This window comes from Larus michahellis, chromosome 8, assembly GCF_964199755.1.
Source record: "Larus michahellis chromosome 8, bLarMic1.1, whole genome shotgun sequence".
Taxonomy (NCBI): domain Eukaryota; kingdom Metazoa; phylum Chordata; class Aves; order Charadriiformes; family Laridae; genus Larus; species Larus michahellis.
The window spans coordinates 7,639,113-7,660,753 of NC_133903.1; the positions used below are offsets into that span (position 1 = coordinate 7,639,113).

Sequence of the window (21,641 nt, forward strand, 5' to 3'; positions counted from 1 at the left end):
TTAAATAATAATTTTGCTAGACAAATAAATCCAAGCAGGTGCCTAAACGTGCCTCCCGGTGGGGGTTAGGTAGGTGCCACCGACGGGGGACACAAGGTCCGGGTGGCAAGTGTAGCCCCAGCCTTTCCAGCCAAAGCAACTTCCTCACTGCTAATGGCGCTGGCACTGCTAGCAGCCTGACGATAGAAGAATAAAAGTTATTTTTTAGGTAAATATAGAGGAAAAGTGTCACTCCTGGGGCATCTCTTCCCATGGTGGGGGAGTGCAGCACAGACTAGAGCCTCCACACCCAACAGGATCCACGTGGCATCTACAGGAGCTAGCGTTAGGGATGGAAAAAGCACCACAACTCCTTTTTTTCCCCCCCTTCTTGTCCAGTTGCAGCCATGCCGGCAACCAACCAGGGCTGGCCCGAGTCCTTTGGGTTCAAGATAAGCGGAACCGGTCCGTGCTACATCCTCTGGGTGCAGGAGGGCAGCAGCGCAGCGGTGGCAGGGCTGCGGCCGGGCGACGAGGTGCTGGAGATCGAGGGGCAGCCCGTCTCCTCCCTGGACTGCGAGGCGCTGCTGGGGCTGGCCAGGCGCTGCAGCAACGTGCCCCCCAGCATCGGGGTGGTCTCCCGCCTACACCACGTCGACATCCCTCCCGGTCCCCGGGGATGCTTCGGCTTCGAGCTGGCGAGCGGCAGCCCCCCACGAGTGGCCAACGTCAGCCCGGACTCACCTGCTGCTGCCTGCGGGGTCGAGCCGGGGGATTACGTGCTGGAAGTCAACGGGATGGCGGTGATGCTGCAGGAGGCGGCCGCCACCCTGGTGGGGTCCTGCCACGGGCGGTCCCTGCGGCTGGGGCTGCTGCGGCCGCAGCGTGGGGCCGGCACACGGGACCCCGTCCCCAGCGCCGACACCGTGCACCAGGAGAGGAAGCAGAAAGCGCAGGAATTCAGCAAAAAGGTAAGATCGAGCCTGGGGCAAGCATACGGGGCTCCAGGCATCCCCTGCCCCAAGTGGTCTGGAGAATGCGGCATTCAACCTTTGCGGTGCTCTCGGATGGGGGGATGCTCCTGGCTTGGTCAGAAGACTGGGGTGCAGATTATGGGCTTCAGTGCCTGCGAGAAGGGTCTGAATTACTGGGAGAATAGATGGGTGCTGCAAAGAGCTTGGAGATCCTCTGGGGGATGACCCCAAGTACTTATTCCTTTGCACTACAAGAGTGTGTGGAAGCCCACTGGGGCAGATGCCTCCCTCCTGCGCATCTGGGCGTCCCTTCAAAGTTTGAGCATGTCATCCCACAGACATTTTAGCTCCTATTTTGCCACAAAGGGAAAAAGTCGACGTGATTACATCTTCATTGTGCTCCTGAAGGCTGCCTAGTGGGTAGTTTACCAAATACATCGCCTCATGCTAATTATAAATTTGATCCTGGTTGTTTTTTTAATTTTTCTAATTTCCATTTCAAAGTAGCCTTTTAAAATACTGTTATGAAAATAACCAGGCTTGTGGTTTTTTTTGATCCCGAGCTAATAAAGGAACAAGACCTTCATAAAGAGATTCGTGGGTATTGGCCGAATCCCCTCAGTCAGCTTCTACATTAAAGATTCACAAATAAGCGCTGAGGTTTGGATTCATAAGGCCGAGCATCGCGTGTGAAACAGATACCTGCTGATTACAGGAGATTAACAAGAGGATGAGAGGTTGTTCCACGCTGCCTCCATCTCGTGAAGTCACATTAAACCATGTAAACGTTTCCCGGGTGGTCACAGGAGAGCACTTTTGAAGTGAGGAAGCTGGTCGCGATGGGTGAGCACCAGCACCTCTGCCACCTCCCTTCCCTGCCCAGCAAAGCCACCCACGGCAGCCCTGGGCAGAAGCAGGTTTGCAGGGCAGGCGTGCTGCTGGCTCCTGGGCGATGGAGCGCAGCTCAGCTGGCAAACACCTCTCCAGAGGGAGTTAACGGCGCAGATGTTTTAAGTGGCTTCATTTTTTTACATGATGCAGAAAATAATAAAACCCAGCAGGGTGCTTTACCCCCTCGTTTACCTAGGAGCTCAGCTCTGGTAGGCGCTGCTGGTGCCAGTGCTGCAAGCACCCAGGCACTCCTGCCCACCCACCGCAAGGCTGGGAGGTCGGAGGGTGATGGTGGCTCGCGTTTTGTGTGTGCACTGCCTGCAGGGCACTCACAAGCCTGAGGTACGGAGGGTTTTTCCCACCCTCATTCGTTTGGCAGAGCCGAAATCTCTGTTAGAATCGTGCTTGCCTGGCAGACAGACCGGTGGCGGCATTAGTGGCAGCGGGGCCAGGGCTGGAGCCGAGCTGTGCAAGCCGAGCATCCTGGCAGCCTGCGGCCATCACCGAAATCGATGAAGGTGCTCAGGGTCTCGGTTCCAGGTCAACATCTCCTCTTGTCCCCTGCACACACAGGGACACGCTGGGGACCTCACCGACGTAAGGGGTGGCAGCACCCCCCCATTCCCACCCACCAAGCTGTTCACTCTCAGCGCAGGCAAAAATTTTAACAGCGGCATCCTGGGATTCAGCCCACCAGGAACACCACGCTCTTTGTCATTCCTCTGCTGGACCTTGGGACTGAAAAGCATGCGAGCCTGCCCCGGGGGATGCAGCTGCCTTGGCTGCCCCAGATTCGGTAACCTTGAAGCGTTGCTGCTGCCGGGAGCCCCCGCAGCGCTCGCATGGCGGCTGCGCAAACCCTGCAGCACCTGGAAGGCTGTGCTGGGGGTGACAGCGCCGGCAACAGCCCTCCCTGGAGAGCTGCCAAGTGGGACGAGCAGCTGGACAGAACAGCTCTTCCCTTTCCACTTCCCCAGAGGCTTGGCCGGGCGATGCCCACCCGCTCCCTCAGGTGCTGCCACAGGGATGTACGGACACAGCCCTGCACGCACCCCTCATGGACCAGGGAAAGGCCAGGCGATCCCCTCACTGCTGCTTCCCCCTGAGCCCGCAGAGCTGGAGGGAAGCAGTTAAACCTCCTGCCAGCACAAAACCATCACCTTGCAGGAAAACCCAAGGCCTGCAGGGTGGTCACAAGGAGTTTTCTGCATCCCACATATATTTGCTGCACCCAGCCAGGCTGGAGGCAAAGCACCAGCAGCACCCACTGCCCAGCACAACCCCAGGGCAAACAACAGCCCCCTGGCCTGGGAAGAGGCTAATAAGGAGGGTGCCATGCAGGGTAATTGTCTGGATGGTAATTAGCTAATTACTCTGCCTGTCATGGCTTCACAGGCGGAGAGGACAGGACAGCTGATGGGAGCTGCTGATGCCATTTCCAGGGCTGGTGCTCATTTTTGTGCTCCCTCTCCCCGCTTCCCTGCAGCCTCCTGGAATTAATGTCAGGACAGTGCTGCCCAGCAGGATCAGGTGTGATTGGAGGCCTAAATACCTCCAAAAGCCCATTGCTGTGTCCTCTGCCAGGTAGACTCCAGACCGATGCACCAGCCCCCCACCCAGCTGTGCCAGAGCCTCTCCTGCAGGGACACTTGTGACCCAGCGGAGTTTCGGGTTTGCTGTTTCCAGTGCAATGTTTATAACACGCAGACCAGCGATACCAGGGACATGTGTGGGGCCCCAGCAGTGCTGTGCGATGGGCTGATGACCGAGGTTTTGCTTTCCTCCCCGTGTGGATTCCCTCCTCCTTGGCTGACCAGGTGCTGCAATGAGACAGACACATTTTCTGCACCATCAGTGCCTCGGTACATATGGTTAACAGCTCCATGCTCCATGCCCCTTCCCTCTTCTCTCCTGTCTCCCATGCTGCAGGTGGATGACATCCTCGGTGACCAGCCAGAGGTCAAGGAGAAGGTCTTCACCGTCCTGAAGCAGTACGCGGCAGAGCGGAAGGTGGAGTACTTGGCCTACGCCCTCTGCATGGTCCTCACCCAGGAGTCCCACCAGCATCTGATTGACAACATCAGGTATGGGGTGCCACCGACCTCCACGCCGCCGTGCTGGGCATTAAACCACGGGCATCCATCTGCCCAGCGGTGACGAGCGTGCAGGGCTGAGCAGTGCAGGCATGGGTCAGGGTGTTCCCGCAGGGAAGATGCCGGCACAGCCAGACCCCCTTTCCAAGGGGCAGATGAGTGGAGCTTGGTGGCGTGTCAGCCCCGCATCCCTTTGTGGCTGTCCTGCCCGGGATGGGACGGGGGGACCTGTGGCTGCCCGGTGGCCGGCACTGCACCAACATCCGGCCGTCCCCGTCCCTGCAGGGAGTGGTGGTCACCAGCCCCATGGAGCCACTGCCCCTGCCTGCAGCACGGGACATGGCTCCCGTTTCTGGCCGTCGTGTCAAAGGGAGAGGGGATTAGCTGCAGAATAGCTGGCGATTCTCTAAGAGCTTGCCCAGAAAATAAACCAAGCTCTGCAAGGCGAGAGCTGGGGGTGGGCGAGTGGTCGGCAGCAGGGGCGGCTGTGGGGGGGTCTCTGTCTGGTCCAGGGGCTGCCTCCAGGCCAGCACTGCCCACAGTATCCCGAAATGCCGGGGCTGTGGTCACGGATGCTGGGATGCTCTGGCAATGCTCCAATTGGGCTCGGGGTCCCCGGCACCTCTTGAGCCCCCAGCGGAGCGGCCGTGCCGTGGGTGTGCAGCCGGTCTGCTGCTCTTCTGGCAGTGCGGGCTGGCACTGCGGGACGGTGGCAGTGCCGGTGCAGGGACACGTGGTGGGGATTACGGCCAGGCTGAGACGATGGCCATTAGGGAATCAGGTCTCCATCTGGCCCCGCTCCGGGCCCGGCTTTCCAATTCCTGCTTTAATCAGTGGAATTGCGAGATATTACAGTTACCATAACAACATCCCCGTGCCGGGGTCTCCACTGCGCTGCTACGATCCGGCGGCGGGGAGGATGGGGAGAGCGGGTCGGCGGCCCTTGCAACGCAGTGTCCCCCTTCTCAGCCATGGCTTCACATGGGCTGCCCATGGCCCCCCCATATCTGAGTGGGGATGGGCACAGACCCCTACAGAGCCAGGCTGCGGAAGGGACTGTCGCCTCCCTGGCAGCCACCTTGTCCAGGTGCCCACGTCCAGGCTGTCCTGCCCCCATGGCAGTGGTCCTGTCCCCCCTGAATGTCCTGGGGGGACAAAACAAGCAAAAGGTTGGGCCTGGGGGCAGGGACGGATGGCACCGAGCCCTGCCTGAGCCATCACCCCAAACTAGTCCCAATCAAAACAACCCACCACCCACAATCCAGGAAAAATCTTTTCCCCAAAAAGATCCATGGAAATGCCTCAAATGCCTCGGAGACCCCTTTTGTCTTCATCCCTGGGGAATTATACGGTGTATTTTCCCCCCAGAGGGGATTTGAATAAGTGTCTCAATTTTCCTCCAGACCCAAGCCCCTCTGCAGGGGGCACAGCAGGTTCCCCCTGGGGTGTCCCCATGCCAGTGGAGGACAGCGTGTCCGGACCTGGTGCCACCGTTCCCTCCATGTGGTGCGGAGCTCACCCCATGCCCATCCCTGCGATGCCATGGGGCAGCGCCGTGTTACGGCCCCCCAGTAATGGAGCCAAACCCGCGGCCACCCTGTGCCTCCCGTGTGAAAGGTTAACTCTGGGGCTGGGGTAAAAGGCACCATAAATCAGGCAGCTAATCTCGGTTTAGTGGAAATGAAATATTTAGCTTAGGGAAAAGATTTACCGTCTAATCTTAATGAAATGAAGTCAAGAAAATAATAATAAATTTAAAAAAAAGGTGCTTTGGAGACCAGGTTTCCCAGCTGTGGGGGTGCTGGGGAGGTGGGGGCAGCTTCTGTGTGTGCTGCCATGTGTGATACGAGGTGCTTATCCCGGGGTCTCCCATCCGATGGGTTTGCTGCCGAGCAAGAGCTTGTAATGCATTTAATAACTCACTGGGAGGTGTGCTGTGAATCCATGTGGGTGGCTCCAGCTGGTTGGGTCCGTCGCTGGCTGAGGAGGGGTCTGGGGTCTGCACCCCGACTGGCACCTGGGGGCTGGGGAAGAGCTGTGCGGGGGATTCCTGCGAGGAGGGCTCCCAGCTCCAGCACCGGCTCTGGGGATGGGGTGCTGGTGTGGCTGCCTCACCGTCCTCGGGGCATGGGGCGGCCGCCCCCGGGCAGCGGTGTGTGTCGGTGCAATTCGGCGGAGTGGAGCCCATCTGAGCTGCCCCCACGAGCCTCCTGGGGCTCGTCCTGCAGGACCACCCCTGCAGGGACGTGGAGCCGTGCGAGGATGGACTTGGGACCATGCGGGTCCCCATCAGCCCACCCGGGCATCCCTGCGAGGATGTTCTTGGGACCACGCGGGTCCCCATCAGCACGCCCAGGCATCCCTGCGAGGCTGTGCCCGGCTCCCCCGTCCCCGGGGGCTGTTTCCACCCGAGATTTGGGGGTCAGTCCCGCACGCCTGCACACCTTGAGGGGAGGGATGCTGAGGGCCGTGTTGGGGTGAGGCAGATGAGGGTCCCCGACGCTCACCTTGCCGGCAGCCCCGGGTCCCAGCAGGCTGGCCGAGCCCTGCCATGGGGTGTGTGGAGGTGGCCCGCTGTGGGTGACCACATGGTCCCTGCCGTGCAGAGCCAGGCGGCCGGTATATCCCTGTCTGCTGCTGACCCTCACGCTGGCCTGATTGGATCTTCCCTCTGCACCAGCTGTATTTATTTTTGGGCCGTTGCTGCAGCCGGCTGTCCTCCCTTCCCTGCCTGTCCCCCCCGGGCTTCCCCCAGGCTTTAATGCACTCCCTGCAAGGTGCTGCGGTGAAGTGTAACCCAAGCCCCCCCGGCTCAGCACATGGATAGAGCCGGGGCTGCAGACACCTCTCCTCCTCCTGTCTGTCCTCAGGCTGGGCTTTTTCCCATGTTGGTGGTTTGTTTTGTTTTGTTTTGTTTTTTTCTTTTTTTTTCTTTTTAGCTCAAATGGATTTCATCCCATTTGCCCAGAATTAAGCTCCTGCAGATTTTAATTTGCTGACATTTTCTTCATCCGTTTGGTTGTGGATAGCCGGGATAACGCACGTGCTGCGCCGGTTCCTCCCCGCTCCCATCCCCTGCCCATATGGCTAGTGCGCGTAGTAAAGTGCACAATTGTAGTTCTGCTCAAGAATGATGAAATACGGCAGCGAGGGGGAAAGATGAGCTGTCTCGGGTGAGTAACGAACGGACCTTTCCTGGGCTGGGAGGGGAATGGGTTTAAAGCAGCTTAATTCTTGAATCTAGCAACCCCTGGCACCACAAAAATGAGATGTGCTAAAAGTTAATTAACTCTTAGGATCTGTATCGCATCGGAGCTGCTCTTGTGAGGGACTCCGCGGGCACGGCAGCTCTGCCGGGGAGAGGGAAATCTCTTATTTTGTGTCACTCCATCACCTGCAAACGCCAAAGCTGGGGTCTGGTCCCGGGGGGAGCCGGGGGGTTTAACTCCCCTGCTCCCCACGGCTGTGCCGAGCGTGAGTGCAGGGGCCGTACACGCCTCGTGCCGGCCTGGGGAGGGGAGCGGGTTATTTTGGGCAGGTCGGGGTCCCAGGGGCGTGCGCCTCTCGGCACTGCTCTTATTTCTGAGCCATTTTCAAACCAGGGCAGAGCTGCAATTCCAGCAGAGGAACGGTGCCGGCTCCGCACCCAAGTGCTCTGCAACCCCGTCACAGCGGCTACCGGCTTTTCCTCGGACTCAGGGGGCCAAAGTCACCCCCCGAGCTGTGCGTTACAGGGGGGATCCTCACCTGCGTTGCGCAGGGGTTTGGCACTTGCACACCACGGCGTACCGGCTGCCGTCTCCCTTTGCACCGCGCGTTCCCCCGGCGCTGTGGGGTGCCCGTGCCAGCGTCACACCAGCTCCCGGCCGCTGAGAAACATCTGTTTGCAGTAGAATTTGGGGAGCGATGGAAACGCAGGTCCCCTCCTCCCCGCTGACCTGCGGCGTTACAAAAGCTGGTGCAGAAAACACCGGTGTTGATGCTTACGTGGACATTGTCCCATTAACCTGGATTTAAATAGCAGGGTGCGGGTGTGCTCCGGAGCACATCCAGCCTCTCACCCTGGCCACATTAATTTACTAAATGATAACTCTTGGGCTGTTTAGACTGCTGTACGTTGTCGTGGATCCCCTCTTAAGTCATGTTGTGCTTCAGCCTGCCGCAGGGAGAATAGTTAGGGGGTAGTTTGTTACTTCGCCGCTTTGGTTACGGTCCGTTTGCTTCCCGACCAGCCCCTGCTCCTGGGAGAAAACCAAAGCAAGCCGCCGAAGCTGCCGGCCCGCAGTGGCTGGGCCGAGGCGAGCGCCGCTCTGATTGCAGTCACTTTTGATCCCTGACAAAGATAAAATCGCTGCCCATCAGGGGGTTCCCTTATTGCGGGAGAAATTCCACTGATCTCATTTTAATAGTGCTCCAAACACAATCTATTTGTCTCAGCTTGTTTTTCGTGGCAATAAAATTGCTTGGTGTGTGCCCGTATTAAAATACTCCAGCCATCTGTGACTGTCCCTGGATAAGAAATTTCATTTTTGACATCAGGATTTATATATTATGGATTGTGTGGTTCCCTGCTTGTCCACCCTCCCCCCGCCCCCATCCCCAAATACCCACTCCTCCAAGGTTGCAGGGAGGTTTCCGGCTCTCTCGGATGCCGATGCAGATCACAGCACCGGCGACCCCCCCCCCGAACCCACGTTGCTCCCGCTGCTGCCTGATGCGGCACTTTAAAGCGCAGGCAGACACCGTCCTCCTGCCCGTCCTGCGGGCAGACCTGCTGTGAAACCACCCGCATGGCAGGATGATAATGGAGGAAAAAGCAGCTCTTGTTTGCTTCCGTTTTAAAAAAATCCTTAATCTGATAGCCCGACATATGGTCAACTGCCCAAAAAAAGGGAATTAGGGCAGCAGGAAAAAAAAAAAGTGCCAGCGGTGAAAACAATGGGGAGCGGAGTTCCTTTATTATGGGCTGGGTTCAAGTAGGTCATGGCCAAAATGCCTCGGTGTAAGATCTCCTGTTAGGAGATTAATTTCTTCTGACAAATGGAACTACAGCTGTAATGCAGATTATATTGGCCTGGCCCACTGGCACACCACCACTGACCAGTAACTTATTTTGGGAAGTGGCTACTTGGTCTGAGTGTTTTCCAGTTTCTTAAAGAAAACACGGAAAGCTGCTTTTGTCCTGGTGTTCCCAGCGGAAAGCAGGTTGGGGGGAGCGCCTTGGGTGAGGTGCCTTCTCTCTGTGACTCTGAAAAGCAGGGGCTGACACAAGTCCCCGTGCCCCAGGGTTGGTGTGGGGTGCTGGTGTGGGGCACAGGGTGAACAGGAGCTGCTGGTGGCCCCGTGTCTCCCCGGCGTTGCAGCAGGCAGGGTCCCGTGGGTGTCACAGGGGGTCTAAGGGTCTGTCTGTGTCACCAGGGCTGCAACGAGCAGCCGTTTGCACCTTGCTGCCATCCCCGATACCCACTGGGTGATGCCGGGCAGGATGAGTCTTCGGAGAAAGGCTTTCTGGGGGTTTCTTTGAAGGTCTCCGTGTCCCCGGCAGCTGACGTTGGGTTCAGGAGAGGTGGGAGCACCCCGAGGCCCCAGCGCTCAGCTGCTGATGTGGAAGGTGACCCCCAGCCGCGCACGGGCTGCAGCACTGCTCCGGGGAGGATCTTACCAGCAGATAACGCATCCATCGTTACTGGAGCTGGTGCAGGAATGCGTCATGAGAGGGTAACCCTCCCCAGGAGCTGCTGTGCAGGGCTGGGGTCTTTGGGCTATCCCCAGGGACAAATGGGGTGGCCTGGGAAGGGCTGCGAGGGGCTCCTAGCCCCCGTGCCTGGCCACTGCATCCCACCGTGTCTGCACTCTCGGGTGGAAAAACGCCTTCATTCCTATTTAATGATAACAACGGTCACATCTGCAAAACATCTGCAGCCAGATGAGCGATTACGGAGCCTCCCATTGCCGGGGATAACAGGATAACAGCCCCCGTGAAAATCACAGGTCCGTGCTTGCCGCCGGGCTGGAGCGATTCCTGCTCAAGCACGGGGCTTCGGAGCCACTGTGTCGCCCCATGGCTGTCGGTGCTGCCGGGCTGGGGGCAAGAGTTTTCTCTCCCAAAAGCGTGTGAATTTTAGCATTGCGGCACACGGTTGGGGCAGAAGTGCTTTTCCGGACTGGTAGCTGTTTGCACAGCACAGTTCAGACATAATCCAAGTGTTGATCAGTGGTTTTATCCACACTGGGACGTGTTTTTCTGCACAACCGTCAGACTCAAGGTCAGATGTTTGCTAGTTGTTTTGGGGCCAAACCATACGTTTTTCATTTTTCCTTCCTTTGCTGCTTGGAGATTGTATCTGATGTTGGCAACTCTGGAAAGCTTCACATCCTCTTCATCAAACGCGAGTGCTGTGCTTAAAGATGGCGTTATTTAAATTAAAGATGGGGTTTTTTTATCTTCTATCCCTCATGCAAAGCGCTGCTGTGTTACCCTGGGGGTAAATGATGCTCTGCGGCATGGGGGGAGGTTTGGGCCCATGTCTCTGGTCCTGGTCCCGATCCTGGTCCAGCCCGGGTGGCTCCACCTGCGCGCCCGCCACCGATGCTGTTTGCCTTTAAGGTTTCTCACCCATTACAGCGGCATGTAATTTAAACAGAAGCACTTTAGAAGTCAACTAATTAGCACCAGGGAGGCATCCCCCCGGAGTTCGGCGCCGAGCCGTGCCCTCCTTTTCTGTTACGAGATTGTTCCAGCTGGAAATTACAGCGACTGCAGTTTTTAGGGAAAGCGAGAGGCTTCGTCGCTGCGAGCCGGGGCAGAGCCGGAGCAGGGAGAGCAGAGCTAAAGCCCAATTGATAAAAAAGGAGGCACTCGGTAGATGGTAAACCTCCGCCCGGGACTGAGAGTGCGGCGGGGAGGTGAGGGCGAAGGGAGGCAGGGACTCAGCCCAGGTAGAGTTTGCCGGCGAGCCGGCCCATCTGGCCGTGGTCCCTGCGCACTGCGGGGGTGCCAAGTGGCAGGGGGGCACCGGCTGGTGCGCAGTTTGGTTGTTGGATCCGGCCGCGTCGTGGGCGTGAGCCGAGGCTGAGACTCAGCTGCATGAGGATCTGAAGCGTCTCCCTTTTGTTCCCACCGCACCCCGACAAATGGGAAAGGACCGGAGTTTCTCTCGGCATTTTCGGTACGTGTCTCTGCTCCGCTCCTCCGCGTGGCGTGCGTGCCATTGGATGTGCTGGGAAGGTCCCCGCAATGTCTCTTCTGCCTCTCTGAGCTGCGGGGACCTTGCCTCCCGGCACTGGTGCAGCCCTGCCACCAACGTGCGCCCACCGCAGCTCCGGCGCCAGCTGTTGGGGGGAGTCGAGCAAAGCTCAGATGAAAAATTGGGGGTGGGGGGCTGGGGAGAGGCAAGAAGAGCACATCTGGGTTTGCTTTGTCTGCGTGACTACAGTCCACTAAAGGGATGGGCGGTGAGGACGGGGGTTTGGGGGTGCTGCGTGGTGCAGGGGCTGTGATGGAGAGGGGACCGGGGACCCCTTGCTCCCAGCCCCGGCTGAGCACGAGCTCTGAGCAAACTTGGGGCTGCTTTCACCTGCTCCTGCTGGGGCTGGAGCCACCACTGCTGCCCCGCTGGAGGGGACACATCCTGCATTGGCGCGTCTTGGCATCCAGCTCAGGGTAGGACCATCCCGGTGAGCTCAGCACTCATGGCAGGGCACGCACCCTTGTGAAATGTGACAAAGACCGAGATGTGCTAAACATCTTCTGCTGAAGTGAGTCCCAGAGCCGAGCCGAGCAGCTGGGGACGGGCACGCTGGCAGACGGGCACCTGATGGGCGGTTTCCCACGATGGCTGCTGTCCTGGCCAGGCCGCTTCAGAGAGGGAGTGAAGGCGAAGCAGGTTGCAACCTCTGGGGCCTCTCCCAGCCTGGAAAATGCCCTGAATTTGCATTTTTTGTGTGAGAGCAGACTGAGCTCTCCTGAAGAGCGTGTGCTGACACTGCTGCAGAGAAGGGTTAGTGTATCGGGACTGGGGAGCGGGCGCAGGGCTGCAGTGCCCAGTGCTGGGGACGCTTTTCCCATCCGCTCTCTAACAGGGATCAGAGCCAGGGCTGACCTGGAGCACACGAGGAGGAGGAGGAAGCTGAAGGCACGAGGTCAGCACCGTGTGGCTCCCAAGCCCTCCCATGGGCACGTGCATCCTGCGGGGCTGCTGGGACAACGGGTCTGTCCCTGGTCCCAGGCCGAACTCTGCAAACAGGGTAGGAGCATCCATGTGCCCTGCCAGCAGGCAAAGCCGGGCTTGTCCCGTGGGATGGCAGGGCACTGCCGAAATAGCTGCAGATTCCTGCTAAGCACCAGGCACCATCCACCCTGTGCCGGTGCCAGTGCCGGTGCCGATACATGCTGCACGGGCGGTGTTGTGTCAGAGCAGAGGGCAGGCGGAGGCATCGATGCTGTTTAATGACACCCCACCTTTGGTGGGTCCCTCGTTAAGGACCAGACCTGAGCACACCCAGTTCGGAGGCCAGCACCCATTGAACCGCAGGACATCGGGGCGCTCGGGGGATCCAGCCCCCAGCAGCCCTCGAGGGGGCTCCCGGCATCCCGGCTTCCCCAAGACTGCGCTGCAAATTCTCTCAAAGGGTTTTGCAGAAGGAAAGTATTTTGCATGCTTTAATAGGGTTATTTTTACCCATCACTTAGCTCCTCTCCTTACTAAGACACCGTTTTACTTCTAGCACGGAGTGAATTCATGGTGAAACCCGTAGAGCCTGTCCTTGTGCCCGGTTATGGAGCTAGCCGTACTTTGTTCTTCAGCCCTGATGTTTGTCAGCCCGCAGGCGAGGTGGCAGTCAGTGCAAAGTGGGACAGCCCTGCTGGAACGAGCGGGGCCAATTTAATTTGGCCAATTTAAATGGGAGCGTGCTCGTTTTGCCTGCGAGGAACCCGGACTTGTCCCAGGGCAGAGGCGCGGGGTCCTGCCGGGACTCGCTGCTGTCACGCCGTGTCCTCCCCTGCTGCGGGGCTGTGGCAGCCTGCATTCCCGCGGGAGCCTGCTTACAGCTGGGTGAACTATTTATTAGCATGATTTCACTCTTCTCTAGTTGCTGCTTAATCACAAATTGACTGTGAATTGTACCAATGTGTTACTTATTTAAAATTATCATCACCAAATTCTCTGCGCGAGCATATGTCAGCCTCGGGATGGCTTGCGATCTGTCTGCTCCTACTTAGCATGAGCATCAGCTCTTATTTTGAGTTTTGCCTTTTGTTGGTGGGAGGGAAATAGGGATGTCCTCATCCTGGTAGATTTGGGATTTGAAGCCTCCCCTTCCTTCTCCTCTGGCTTCACCCAGGCTTTCGGGTTCCTTTGGCGAAGCTGCCTGAGGGAGGAGGGAGCCCCCCACCAGCCCCAGCCTCTCCATCCACGCTTCATTAGCAGCCGACCATCATCACAGCCATGTCACGCTGGCAGCAGGAAGGTGCAGCCCCTCAGAGCAAGTTGCTCTGTGTCCCCTGACACCAGCTCTGGGTTTGGCCCCCCCGGCCCCGGAAGATGTGCTCCCCGGGTGGTTTGGAAGTGATGCTCACATCCTTCCTCCACCCCAAGTGTCGGAGTTTGTGTTAATGTAGGGAGCGCGTTCTCATGTGCCACGAGGTGAAGAGCACTAATGAACCTCACAAGACGGTATTGTCTAACGAGCAAATGCAGCTGCGACAGGCAGCCCGGTATGGGTGCAGGGAGGAGTTGCTATAGAAACACACGGAGACAACAGCTCCTCCAGAAGCCCCTAAATGTGCAAATGGGAGGGCAGGAGTAGGGGAGCGGGGTGGCAGCGTCTCGCTGTTGCGATGGCAGAAGGAAAAGGAAAAGCAAAAGCGTTTCCCCGTGTTACAGGGGTGAAGCCCGGCCAGGGTGGGAGCGGTGCAGACGCACCCTCCTGGGATCCCGCTTTGCGCTTGCTCTGCATCCCCCGAGGGTCCCGGGGGGTCCTTGTGGGGGGGCACAAAGGCCACTTTGCTGCTGTCAGAGCAGCCCTTACCTGGCAGAGGGGAGGTGACCTGAAAAGGAACAAGTTCCCAGTGGTGTCCCCTTGTCTGCAGTGTCACTGTGCCCATCCTCGTCCCCACAGCACCAGCGTCTCTCAAGGGGTGCGAGACCATGACAGGAGCTGGAGGGTGGCAATAGCCAAGGCTGGAGCCCAGGAGAGCAGAGTCCAGGGCTCCCAGTAGATGGGCTGAGGTGGGAGATGGGGAGGAACGTTTTGGGAGTCCCAGAACATGCTGGGGAAGAAGCGGGTCTGGAGGAGGCGGCTTGGCTCTGGCAACACGAGGGGCACTTGCACATTGGGACCCCTGGCTGTGGGTACCATGCAGTGAGGAGCGGGGTCATGACAGGACAGATGCCGTGACAGGACAGGGTCCTCCTCTGCCGGGCCTCTGGCTGTCACAGAGGAGTGGCAATTCATCTGGGGCTTGAGCTCAACCTCGTCATTGTCGTACTGGGACCAGCAGCTGAAGGCGTCCAGGATGGAATGCATGAGGAGGAATGATCTGTTTCAACCAGTCTCTGCGAGCACTGAACTGTGCAGGGGTCTGACCTCCTTGGCATGGGATGGGGCAGGAGATGCAGCCGGTGTCCTCGGCGTCCCCAGCCCCAGCATTTGTAGCTCCAGGGAAGACTGAGGCCAAGAGCGAATGAGGGGCTGGGGCTCCTCTGACATTTTCTTTCCCAGGCACGGCTGGATCTGGAGCTCTGGGTCACAGCCGCCCCAGCCCCCCTGCTCACTCCCCTCCATTGTCTCGTTTTTCCAGGATTTTCATCCCCAAGAAGCACCGGCAGCGGTTTGATGAGGTGGTGTCGCAAAGCCTGATCAGCAAGCTCTGCCGCTCCAAGAGCGAGCAGCACAGCAACCGGCTGCGGCGCAGCCGGAGCGAGGACCACCAGGAGCGGCTCCTCGTCTCCACCCGCGCCAGCTCCGTGCCCCGCAGCCATGAGGAGACCAGCAAGAGCCTGCGGAAAACCACTTCCCTCATCACCAGCAATGTGGCCTCTGGGGCTGCCCGCAGGTAACACCTCTCCTGGATGCCCCGGAGTTCACGGAAGCAGGGTCTGATTTTACGTGGATGGCAGCATGGAGGAGGGATGCCAGGGAAAGGGGATGTCTTCAGTGTGCAGACTGGGCGAAATCCTCATGGGATGAGGATGGACTTGATGATCTTAAAAGGTCTTTTCCAACCTAAATGGTTCTGTGAACAAAGACTTCTCCCTCTTGAAGGCTGGGCATGTTTCACCCCTTATCCCAGCTCTGGGCCACCCTTTCTGCCCCCTCGCTGTTGCAGGGCTGGCTGGGACGAGCCGTGTGAGGAGCTGAGAGGGCACTTGCCGGCTATGAGGGGATGTCGGCTCTTGTGCTGGGTGGGCTGCAGGGTGCCTGGCTGTGTCAGCAGGATGCCGGGTACCCAGCCATGCCAGTGGGATGCAGGATACCCAGCCATGCCAGCAGGATGCCGGGTACCCAGCCGTGCCAGTGGGATGCAGGATACCCAGCCGTGCCAGCGGGCTGCAGGATACCCAGCCGTGCCAGCAGGATGTAGGGTGCCTGGGGACAGAGCAGTCTGTGTCATCCTGCGCTGCCCCGGCGGGTGTCTGGGTGCAGCCGTGGGAGGAAGGACGGACAATCCCTCCCGCACAGGGGATTAACCCATTTCCCGCTGCCCATATGGCCAACCTCAGCAGCCCTGGAGAGCCGAGGAGCCCTGCGGTGCTGGCGGTGGCTCCCGCTCCATTCCTAGCCCCGTCTCATGAACAAGAGAGCAGGATTGGGTCTGCCAGCACAGCCGGGGAATCCTCTTGGGACGGACTGCACTGCCGCAGGCACGTCCTGAGCTATTCCCCTGCCTCCAGCTGGTATCTCCAGGGTGTTCAGCTGCAGCACACCTTCCTGCCAGGATAATTTTTGGTGTGACTTATCCAACATCCAGGTCCAGCACCGTCTCCCTCCCTGCCAGCGTAGGATCAGTCCCTACAACAGGCTTTCTAGTTGTAAATGATCTCGGTGATGTTGCCTTCCCCCAGCTCCCTGCGGGGAACAACTCTCAGCTCCAATCAGCCTCCCAGCAGGGAGATTTCCTAATACTCCTTCTAAAATTTCCTAGCGGAATTTAATTTCTCTCTCATCAACCTACGAGACCTTTGCCCCCTAAAACGCGTTGTCTCTCTTATTCTGTATAATATATCCCTTGTTCCACTTTAAAAACACGTTGGATTTGAAGGACTGGATGGTGGATTTATGAACTCGATATTTCACGCAGAGTAAAAGTCTGTGCTCAGGGGCTCTGCCACTAAAGCAGTGCTGTCTCCTCCTGCCACCGGAGCCCCCACCTGCCCCGTGCTGAAGCCCTGGCATTCATAGATAGTTCGCAGAAAGCCTTGACTGTGTCTAAAGGAGCCACTCCAGAGCTCCAGCATAGATGGCTCTGGTCCCAGTGGGGACTGTGTCTGCTCCATGGCTGCAGTGAAGACACATAGGGGATGGCACCCGCATCCCCCCAGCCCTCCCCAAGGTTTTGTCTGGGCCATTTCTAGCATTCCTGGATCACTCCCCATCCCACCACCCCGTGCTGGCTCAGCGCCGTGGGCTCCCTCTGCTCCCCAGCACGGGCAGGCTGCGGGCAGGAGAGGCTGGTGGTGCTGGCAGGACAGACAGCTACATTGCAGCCATCCGGGAACGCCAAACCCCCACACACCTTCCTTCCATCCCCTCTCCCTGTGGGCAGGGCATGTCCAGGGGCTCCTCTTGGAAAGGCACTTCGGTATCAAAGGGACTTTGCAGGGACACAGGGAGCGTTGAGGGCTTGGGCACTCAGGAGACACCCGGGCTAACAGGCCTTTGGAGGGGCTGGGAAAGGAAACAAGGACCAAATATTGGGCTCCGATTTCACATTTGCTTTTTTCACCTGCAGAACTGTGCGAGTTTATAAAGGCAACAGAAGCTTTGGCTTCACACTACGTGGCCATGCCCCAGTGTGGATCGAGTCTGTTCTGCCAGGTAAGGAAACCTCCAGCCACAAGATTCAGAGGCATTTATTTATCTCTGGCCTGAACTCGAAATTTTAAGTGCCTGCTGTTTGTTAGAGAATAGCAAAATGGATTTTGACAAGGCTCAGTGATGGAGTTTCCCGAGTTGAATAACTAGCGCCTTTGGTACAATTTAGTTTGGCTTCATTCACTCCCTGTTTTGAAGGGTGAAAAATGCCTGTTTTCAGTGAATAGCCTGAAATCACACCTGCGTTTCCAATGCAAGCTGGGTGCCGGCATCGCTGGGCTCGATGACCAGCTCCAGCCCACCCAAATAATCCAGCTGCAGTGGATCCCCTGCCCTGGGGGGCGTCCCTGGGCACAGCTGGGACGCCATCCCTGCAAGCGGGGATCCACCAGCTAAAGCCCCTCTCATTCCCTGTGCATTTAGGGAGCCCAGCTGAGAAGGCTGCTCTCAAAGCTGGAGACCGGATCCTCTTCCTCAATGGTCTGGACATGAGGTAAGAGGCTCTTTAAAAGGGGTCCTGGGGGGTGGTGGGAGGCCAAGCACATGTGTGTTCACTTCTTCGCTCTTGTGCAACAGAAACGAGAGCTGGTGGTCCTTGAGAGCTGTCTGCTGAGGTGCACGAGGGGTTTTGCCCCATACAGACATCTCCTTTACTATTCTTTTACAAAAACGGCCTCTAAAAGTAGTATTTAATCTCCATCCCTGCTCCTCCTTTCTCTGTGCAAATAACCACGTACAATGCATGACACACCGCGTCCTGACTGCAACCCACCCACAGACCCTGATTTGAGCCACTTTGAGTTAAACTCTACGAGTTAAACGCTTGTGGCTCTGCTTTGGAGCACCAGCCAGCCCATGAATTACTCCCAGAATGGGATCATAAGCTTAAAACCACATGGGCAATCGCATTTCCACCCAGAAGCTAATTCTTCTATATATTATTTGCGCACAACAAAAGCGATCAAACCAGAGCTGAGCGTGCACCTCGCCGGGCAGTGGCAGCAGCCCGAATTTCCTCGGGTTTGTCTTTCCACGCAAAAAGCAAGAGCAAAGGGTTAGAAAAGGCTACACGATAAGAGAGAGCGATGAATATTTGAAGGTTAAACATCTGATGCTGCTTCTGTCAATGCTCAGGTTCTCACATTTCAGCTGAACCAGCAAACTGTTGGCTGAGGCAGCATTGCCAGAAAATAGAGGAAACCGAGATGAAGATTGTCCTCTAAGCCCGCATTTTAGCAGGCATTGTCCCAGCCCAGCCTCTACCCTTCTCCAAGGACACTCCAAGATTTTTTTTGCCTACAAAAATGCATTTTACCTCCACCTTGCATTTTCTTTTCATGCAGAATCAGGACAGGCAAGGAGAGACCCGCGGCACTGTATCATTTAAATTGAAAGTTCATCTTCTGGGTCTGAGCGTAGCTTAAAGTAACGCTGGCTCCATTTTTATTTTATTTTTTTTTTTTATAGAATGTGTTGTGTTGGAAGGGACCTTTAAAGGTCGTCTAGTCCAACCCCCCTGCAGTAAGCAGGGACATCTCCAACTAGATCAGGTTGCTCAGAGCCTCATCAAGCCTGGCCTTGAATGTCTCCAGGGATGGGGCAACCTGTTCCAGTGCCTCACCACCTGCATTGTAAAGAACTTCTTCCTAAAGAAGAAGCTGTGCCAGCTCCACGGAGTGCTCACAGGCATGCCCTGCAGTTTTTCCCCCCTGAAGGTACAGCGCAGAGCCCGGGCACAGGCTGCAACTCACGCTCTCCCTCGGGGAGGCTCTTTTCAGAACAGCACAGCTAAAACCAAGCAAAAATCGATAATCCAGGGCAACCACAGCAGGGCTCAACACTGCCTGGCTCTGAGCAGCAAGTTGTGGCTTTTTGCAAGTAAACGAAGGCAGCCACAAACTCCATTTCACGGTCTCTCCTCCCCGAGCACAGGCAGCGCTGACCCCAGCTCTCCTGTGCCCCGCAGGAACTGCTCCCATGACAAGGTGGTGTCGATGCTGCAGGGCAGCGGGGCCATGCCCACCTTGGTGGTGGAAGAGGGGATCGTCAACGTCTCCAACGGTAAGAGCGCGGGGAGGAGAGGGTTCAGAGCAGCAGAAAACCCCATGCTGGTTCCCAAATTCCCCGTGCAGGAGGGAATTGCCGATACCTCCCGTAGGCTCTGATGGGTTTAGTGCTGCCCAGAGGGCTGGTCCTCCCGCCGCAGCACGTAGCTGCCCGATTTCTGGGATCAGGCTTAATCTCAGGCTTGGCTGCTTTCCAGATGGGTTCATCCTACTGTATGATTGTCCTTGACGGCCCTTGCCAATGCCCTTTACGTGCAGTCTGTGCCATGTACTTGACCGAAGTAATCCGACTCTGCGCGTCCGTGGTCGCTGTGCAAATCCCGTGGTTGTGCATGGACTGTGCCGTTCAGGATAACTGCTGCCGTTATGAATAATTTAGCTTGCTGTTGGTGAGGGAGTCGGCGGGAGATGAGGGTAGCTGGGGCGATGCGGGGTGGGTGTCAGCACAATTTCAGCGGGGGGGCAGGACCGCGGCCCAGGGCAGGGAGCGGTCACTGCTGCCTTTCGCAAGCTGTGCGGAGGCAGGAGGCTCGGTGCGTTATTGGGGTGCTGCTCCGCAATGCGTAGGCCCAGGAATTAGGGACTGGCTCGTCCCTCCAGAGCAGCAAGGACTCTGCTGAGCTTCACATTAGGAGCCCTGTGATACCAACTCATTTGCCTGCGCGCTAGAAACAAAACCGAGCACCTCACTACTTCACAGTGCAGAGCCAGTGGTACTCCAGCTGCTTCACTGCCCTCCAAAAGAAACCAAGAAAAGATGGAATTTTTTGCTCCCACTACCTTGGCCGTATTTCTGTGTGGCTAAGTGCATCCCGCAGTCTCCATCGGGTCCCTTCTCCCAGCTGTACTTATTGCCCTGCGCTTGCTGCAGGGGCAGCACAGGGACCAGTGCAGATGAGCCTGGCAAAGCAAATGACCTTCCATGCCTCGGTTCCCTCACAGGTAACCCTTGACTGATGCTGCTTTTGAAGCCTACGGTTATCATAAAGTGCTTTGAAACTTGAGCAGAGGCTTTAGAGAGCCAGAGAAGGAATACCACCCGCTTGTGTTCACAGAAAGCGTGGAAGCAGCATGGTTGAAGAGACAGATCCCAGACAGATCCCAGACAGCATCCCAGTCAAAACACCCCTGCTCGTCTCCAGCAGGTCCATGGACCTCCTGGAACAGCCACGAGCTCCAGAGCAGCTGGTCCAGAGCATGGGAGGAAGCAGGGGCAGTCACAGCTCCAGATGAGACATTTCACCTTGTCACCATGCTGCCTTCCAGCGACTGAAATCTGTTTTTGCTGGGGTAGCAGTGTCTGTATCAGCACGTCAGGATTTGTGTTTCTATGGAGCACCCGTTGTGCATGGGCACAGCTGCCCTGGCTGTCCCCAGGACTGACCCCTGGTTTCGGAACAAGCCTTTTAACCCACGGTTAAGACCCTTTGTCTGTTGAATTTTCTTTTTTTTCCTTTCTACCTGCGCCTTGCAGACTCTGACTCTGCTGACTCCCCGAGCACCTCCTCTGCCCTCACCTCCCTGCAGTGGGTCGCAGAGATACTCCCCTCTAGCATCAAGATTCAAGGAAGGACCTTCAACCAGCAGCTGGAGCACCTGCTGACTCCACCTGAGCGCTATACCATCTGCAAAGCGCTGGAAGGCTTCTTCCAACATCGGTAACTTGTTAGCAGCTCCCTTCCTCTAATGCTGGGACCTGGCCTGGTAGCAACGCCCGTGTCAGGGTTGGTCTCCAAGCAGAAGGCAGACCTTGGCTTTGAGGCTGTCAGCACTGAGCTCTGCTGGGATCACGTTCTCTGGTTTCCCCAGCTGTGTATTTCCCCTGTGTGTGTCTGCAGGGCACAAGCCCATCTCTCACCAGGTGTCCTGCCCGAGGATAGGGCAGACCCTTTAGCTTTTGAGGTTAATTCGGTCACCCCTTAATCCCTCATAAAGTGACCTTGGTCCCCCAGTGTGGGTTCTCTGGCTGTCCCCGACAGCTGCAGATCCTGTTCTGTCTCTTTCAGTAAACCTCACCGTGTTTCACCCTTATCTTCTCGCTCTTCTCAGTATCTTGGCTGCAGCACTCCCTTGGCAGCAGCACAGGAACGGCTGTGGCTGGCAGAGCTCTCATCCTGCCATGGAGCACATCCTCCCCACCCTGCTGCAAGGGTCAAAACCGATCCCCTGGCAGACTCGAGACTTTCAATAGTGACTTTGTTTTCTGCCCTTGATCTTCAATCTTTCCACACCATGGTGAAGCCATCCCGCTGGGAGATGCTCGCTGCTGAGCCGACTGAGCCGGGTTGCCTGGCTGCTCCTCGGGAGCCCGGGTCCCACATGGGCTGCGGACGCATCAGCCAGGGCCAGGCAGGCTCCTGCTGCAACGGTGCAGCAGCCCGCTGGTGTAAAGGCTGAAGGATCAGAGGAGTCAAATCCTCAGATTGACAAGGAAGTGCAGGGAAGCCCTCAGTATTTAGGTTACTGAGGGTAAGAGAGAACAGAAACTACCGAGTACAAAGCGGTAGCGCTGCCCCTGTGCACTGTGGCTCAGGCTGCAGCACCCCACAGCATCCCCCTGTGCAGGGAGGCCGGGCTGCCTCTGCACCTGCAGGTGCTGG

At 57.4% G+C, this 21,641-nt stretch overlaps 1 protein-coding gene across 1 annotated transcript in view; it reads left to right on the top strand.

The window, feature by feature from the left end:
* The first annotated feature begins 357 nt into the window (after positions 1-357).
* The window catches only part of GRID2IP (Grid2 interacting protein), a 40,952-nt gene continuing 19,668 nt past the window's right edge, over positions 358-21,641 (top strand). Inside the window, exons 1-8 of the mRNA XM_074598150.1 lie at positions 358-698; positions 798-950; positions 3,774-3,928; positions 14,742-14,996; positions 16,893-16,978; positions 17,399-17,468; positions 18,942-19,036; positions 20,516-20,699. Of these exons, the coding sequence (XP_074454251.1) occupies positions 387-698; positions 798-950; positions 3,774-3,928; positions 14,742-14,996; positions 16,893-16,978; positions 17,399-17,468; positions 18,942-19,036; positions 20,516-20,699 (1,310 nt within the window). The 5' untranslated portion in view covers positions 358-386. The remainder of the gene's footprint in view (positions 699-797; positions 951-3,773; positions 3,929-14,741; positions 14,997-16,892; positions 16,979-17,398; positions 17,469-18,941; positions 19,037-20,515; positions 20,700-21,641) is intronic.